General features: G+C 46.8%; 1 protein-coding gene and 1 long non-coding RNA gene across 3 annotated transcripts in view; both read right to left on the bottom strand.

Annotated features, from left to right (window-relative positions):
* The window catches only part of RCC2 (regulator of chromosome condensation 2), a 25,331-nt gene extending 23,260 nt beyond the window's left edge, over positions 1-2,071 (bottom strand). For both annotated transcript variants that reach the window (XM_019511936.1, XM_019511937.1), the window contains exon 1: positions 1,527-2,071. In XM_019511936.1, coding sequence (XP_019367481.1) covers positions 1,527-1,761 — 235 coding nt within the window. In that variant the 5' untranslated portion in view covers positions 1,762-2,071. The remainder of the gene's footprint in view (positions 1-1,526) is intronic.
* A 1,396-nt stretch (positions 2,072-3,467) lies between these two features.
* LOC109293826 overlaps positions 3,468-5,879 on the bottom strand; it is a 3,599-nt gene continuing 1,187 nt past the window's right edge. Inside the window, exon 2 of the long non-coding RNA XR_002096412.1 lies at positions 3,468-5,865. This is a non-coding gene — a long non-coding RNA (uncharacterized LOC109293826). The remainder of the gene's footprint in view (positions 5,866-5,879) is intronic.

Raw genomic sequence — 5,879 nt, 5'->3', positions numbered from 1 at the left:
GAAACCAAATGGGGTCCACTGATTTGTTACGCTCTGGTCTCTTTATATAGAAGCAGTGCAAATACAGGACACCTAGAAGGCAAAATCTTCAGGCAATGAGGCAACAGGTTTTACACCCTCAAGACGATCTAACAATTAATTATAGCAGAACTGCTCTGCAAAGCATGGACACGGGGTACAGTTTGTTTCCAAGCACCCTTTGGATAACGGGAGAGGGCTGTGACTGGAGAGATCTTGAATTGCTGAAAGTTTTGCAGACTCGGCTGTAATGCCTGCACATTCATCAGCTTTATAAGAGACCCAGCAATGTCTGTCCAGTACCGAGTTCAGGCAAACTTGCTGCCAAGAAAAGCTTCACTGAAGAAATTGGAAGACACACGAGCGACAGAAACACCCCTTTCCTAACTACTTGGTATGAATGCACCCCTCTGTCCTGGACCAGGCTTCTATGCAGCAATGCTATCCTTGAAAGGGTGGAAAAAAAGCAGGGACATGGTAGTGTGGAGCGCACAAGGAGGGAACATGCATTAAACTGGGTCTGTATTCTGTGAACTTTGCCTTTGAACCTGAACCTCAACAGCATTAATTACTAGCCACTCATAACACAAAACAATCCAGAGCATCATCTTGCCCCACACAAGCAACAGCCTCTATCTTGGGCTGCGAATCTTGGCTGGACCGTATCAAAGCCAAATCAGGAGATCACCAAGGAAGGGTCTTTGGTAGCAAACTTCCCTGAGCAAGCCCTCTACAAGGACCACCATGCGAGATGAAGCGGAAACTGCTGTGGATGGCACCCAATTTCATATAAGCAACGCTGGGACGCTGTTGGCTCATGGCAGTTAATCACAGAAAATTAGGGTCGGAAAGGACCTCAGGAGGTCACATCTAGTCCAACCCCTTGCTCAGGACGATCCCCACCTAGATCATCCCAGCCAAGGCTTTGTGTAGCCGGGCCTTAAAAACCTCCAAGGATGGAGAGTCCACCACCTCTCCGGGTAACCCGTTCCAGTGCTTCACCACCCTCCTAATGAAAAAGGTTTTTTCCTATTACTTCATAACTTAATGGCTTCATGGAGCCGCAGAAGCGCAGAAAAGTCAGGTTGGACGGGCCCTCAGATCATTCAGTCCAGCCCCCTTGCTCAAGGCAAGCTCATCCCCGACTAAACCACCCCACCCCACCCCACCCCAGCCAAGTGTTCGTCTAACCTGCTCTTAAAAAAACCCGTATCAGCGCACAGATCTCAGTCAGATGCTAGCTAGACAACACCCTGATTTCCCCTCCTGGCAACAGGCTTTCTACTTTAATTTCTTTGCGGGTCACTTGACTATCGGCAAAAGGTTAATTGAAGACGTCACGGTCCATTCTGGAGGCTTACACATCTCCACTAGGAAAAAGATTTTGAGAGACTAAATGCTACTGGTACACAGGGAAGGACAGTAAAGACGGGCACCACACCTTCAGTAGTAATACTAGCATTTTATCCTCCACAGTCCAGAGATGTCTACATCTTAGTGTCTCCTACCTTGCTGCTTAGGCACTTCTTTACGGCCAATCAGGTCCCAGTTGGTTGCTCCAAATATCAAAAGCTGCCCCTTGCACTTGGACCCTTCGAGTTTCTGCAAAGCGCAAAAGAAACATATCAGCTCCGAAGGCAGGAGAGGGAAATGGGAAAGGCGACAGATCTGCAGCCACCTGTACTTACAGGGAGAGGAGGATGGCATGGACCGAGAGAGGCTGTTAATAGGGCTCCTGCTCATTTAGAGGTAACCATGGAGGGATGCATTGCATTTAACACCGCTGTTGCTTGCAAACCAGCAGCAAAGTCAATTATCTATTGCTCAAACTCTGATTTTCCTCTTGGAAGTCTGCTGAAAATAAAATCAGTACCTGGCAAGCCTGTTTTACAAAGCCTCCCTGCTTGTACCGGTATTTGCAGACTGCACTCACAAGCACTCAGAGGGGACTCTTCATATCAAATTGGCCTCTGGATATAACTAAAAGGAAAGGGGTAGCCCTGTTTTATTGCTGCTTGAGCTCAGTGCTAAAGACATCAGGGCTTAGCCTGCACTATGAAATTTTGCCAATACGCCTACTGGCTTGAGGTTTGAAAAAGATGACACCGGGTAGGTGAAAAAGTTATGCCAACAAAGCAGCTTTTGTTGCTTTTGCTCATGCTGTTCAAGGAGGTGGTGGAAAGCTTCTGTTGGCACACAGCATCTAGGCTGGGGAACGCGGTTGACAGATATAGCGGACGTTAAACATGCAACTCAAAAACCTTAGCTCATTCAAGCTGAGCAGTCCAACTGCTCATGGGTCGTATCAAATCCATCCTGCACCATGTTCAAACCTCCCACCTGGCCAGGAGACTTCTCCCGCCACCCACAATCTCTTTCCCTTCCAAAGCAAAGCTTTCCACCGATGACCACTACCTACCACTATCCGTTCGGAGCTCACGACCACTCCAGCATTGCCCAATAAACACGGTGCCAGTGCCCCAATTCCTGCCAGCCATTAGCACTGAAACCTTTTTTTTTTTTTTTTTTAAACCGAGTCACTTATTCTCAACCAGTCGTGCACATGGTGATCAGAGATTCTCAAATCTGAATGTTCAGAGATTAATAGCTTCATCGGCCATGAAACGACAAGCCTGATTTGCTCACTGGCGGATGCACCCGGTTCCAGCTGACATCAGTGGAAGACGCACGTGCTCAGCGCCCTCGAAAGATGCAGCTCTTACATCCCAAGTGTGTGGCTCCAAAGTTATACGAGATGGAGAACTCGAGGCAAAACCAGCACTCTCCTCCATGCAAAGCTACCCACGTGCAGGTCACAGACATGCAGGTGCTACCACTGGGAGCTGAACTCATCTGTGCTAAGAAGCTGTAAAACCCAGAGGACTGGGAATACAAATGCTAGAGCTTTAACTAAAGCACATGGTTGGGATTTTTAAAACAACCCCAAGGGATTTAGACACTCAGCTACACTTGCAGCTCAATGCAACCTGGATACTGACCTCCTTAGACCCAGCTGTGTTTACAGTCAAAGATAGGGGTGGGAAAAAAGACCCCAAGAGGAAGCCATTCTAATCTTTAAAGTGACCAAAATCCCCCAACCTAGCACAGAGGTTGCTTCAAACTACAGCTGATTCATTTTACTTTAATTTTACAAGGCCTAGAGAATTGCATTTTTATTTGGTCCAGGTCCTTCCAAAAACCTGGAGCCTGTAACCGTTGCACTTTGGTGGGGGAAGAGTTCGCTGTAGGCAGACGTTGTGGTTACGATGAAAAGAAAGGGAAGAGAAACGGCCCGAGAATCTGATAAGAAACCTGCTTAAACTCCACTTAATATATTTAAAGAGGCCTTCCCAGACAGATTAGAAAGCCAAGACTTTCAGTGCTCCAATTACTTAAGGCCAAGCCCGGATTCCTCTGTTCCTTTACCTGCTGGGCCAAATATTTTGTTTCTCGTAGCACCAACGACCACCTATGCTGCACCTCTTGTTCTAGCCAAGTAGCTGTCTTAAGCGACAGAAAACGCTTATGGAGGCAAGCATCTCTACTGGTGCAACTGGTTTTGCTCCTACCAGGTCACGTTTCAGCTAAAGGATCAGCAAATGGAGCAACAGACACGCTTGCCGCTTTCTGGCAGCTGCTTCCCATAGGATGAGCCATTTCAGTCGACGGACGGCAAGGACCGCATATAGCAATGATGTCACCCAGCGTTTTGTCAGAGAGATGCTCGACTCCAGACACGCCAGAGGACTCGTGGCAGATACCTTAGAAGCAGGGCTATAAAAGTCCTGTCTGCGCATTTTTAATATAAGACGCAGTACTAACTGCAGCCGGCGGCATTATGATAAAGATCCTGGAGATTTATTGAAACATTCTTCGAGGATTTCTTTGCAGAAAGGAAAACAAGCCAGGATAACCATACCAGCTTAGTCTGGCATCCCAGAGTACTTTTTTTGGTGACTGGCTCTCCTTCAGGTATAAATCAGTCACAAGATACAGTCTGAAGTTTAGCAATTCTCCAAGGATCGTGGACGTGGTGCGGGGGGGACTTCTCTGAGCCAACTGATATGCCAGTTTAGCAGATCAGACAAGTTAATAAAAGCAGGGATTACACAAGTGTTCGGTCTGTTTGCTTCCCTTGCCATGCAGGATAACGCAACGCTATACAAGACTCATAGTGCACGTGTATCAACGTAGCAAAGGAGACAAAAACATTCAACTCACTGAGAAAAAAAAAAGTCCAGTGTCCCTGAAAGCAGGTGGCTTAGCCTGGTCATTGTAAAAGACTGCTCCGTAGATCTATTTAACCCCCAAGTCAGCTTGCACGATCGTTAAGTACCTTCTTCGAAGCTTTGCTGCCTGCTTACACCCTCCAACGTGTAATTTGAGGCAAGATAAATGGGATGGAAGGAAAGGAGAAAAAAAATGACTGGACTATCTTCAATCAGCAAAATGGGATTTCTAAGCTAAAATTACTGTGGAATTGTGTCTTGAGGGAACGAGGATCCTCAAAAGGCTGAGGCTCAACCTTTTAACAGACTCATTTAGGAGGATGCATCTTTTGCACAAGGAAAGCTGTCCAAGGCATCTGTCCATTAAGGAATATAGTGTTGCCATCAGCTATCAAGAAGACCTACAGGAGGAAGTCAATAAATAGGGTTTAAAGCCGTCTCCCGTCGTAGATCTCGGTAAACCCAGAGTCTAGGAACCCTCTGACGGCAGTCGGTGCACAAAGCACCGTGCGATCATGCTACATGCAATTAAGCTTGCGTTCCCACTAGATGACCAACGTTACTTGATCCAAAAGAAGAGAATGTTACAGCAGGTTTCAGCAACACAGACAGAGCTCAACCATCGACACGGGCAGGTAACAGCCAACCTTGGACCTTACTGGCAAAGCGTGTCGGCACGGGAGGTCTCTCCCTTTCCAAGTCCCATGCAGCAGGGAACAAAAACCGTCCAACCCACGCCAAGGCAGAAGCAACTTCTACTTCAAAGGAACAAAAAACAAAGCATTTTTCTGAGCTCTGTTTGTAAGCTCCAAGTTTCTTATCGCGTGTCCTCAAGGCAAACAGTGAAAGCCGACTTAATCTGAGTTAGACTGAATGAAGTCAGACTGCAGCTAGCACTGGGGGAAAAATAAAAAAAAAAAAAATAAAAAAAAAAAAAAAAAAATCAACTTAAGGACTCAATATTAAAACCTGACCTTTGCAATAGCTGTGGACATTGTAGGGCAGACTTTCTGATGCGCTAAGCACTGGGAGGTGCCAGGCCCCTGCTCTCCAAACTTGTAAGTCTCAACAGAAACCTCAACAGCTTAGACCAGGGAGAGTTTTAAGTCTCCTTATAGAAGATCATTGGATATTTACAGCCGTCTGCAGCAAGGTAAGAATCCCCCAGGCTGCTACATGCCTCCCTTGGACAATGAGGGGGGGAAAAAGCTAGTAGGCAAACAAATACTTTTTAAAATCCCAGGCACACAAGGATCTTTGGATAGATGTGAGATCTTTATTAGACCAACTGAGTAGTTGGGGAAAAGTCCTTGGCAAGGTTTTGGGAGCAGTCACCCTTCTTCAGGCATGGGGAGTCTCTGCTTGTTGGAGACTCCGAGAAATGAGAGAAGCAAAGAAGTAAGGGAGAAAACAAGCAAAACCCAACCCACTTGTCTTGCCATCACTTATGCTTCTGCCACTACTGAGTCCTTCTGACCTGTCTGCATGGCACAAAATGGGCATCCAGCTCCCCCCCAGCTCCAAAGCCAGTTGCTCAAATCAGGGCTCTAAGTAGGGAAACATCTTCACAGAGACGCCGGGACACAACTGAGTCCTCTGTTCAAAGTCTGCTAACTACCTCTTGGCAGACCT

This window comes from Gavialis gangeticus, unplaced genomic scaffold (assembly GCF_001723915.1).
Source record: "Gavialis gangeticus isolate Ggan-Ray unplaced genomic scaffold, GavGan_comp1, whole genome shotgun sequence".
Classification (NCBI taxonomy): domain Eukaryota; kingdom Metazoa; phylum Chordata; order Crocodylia; family Gavialidae; genus Gavialis; species Gavialis gangeticus.
This window is presented reverse-complemented; position numbering and strand designations above follow the sequence as displayed.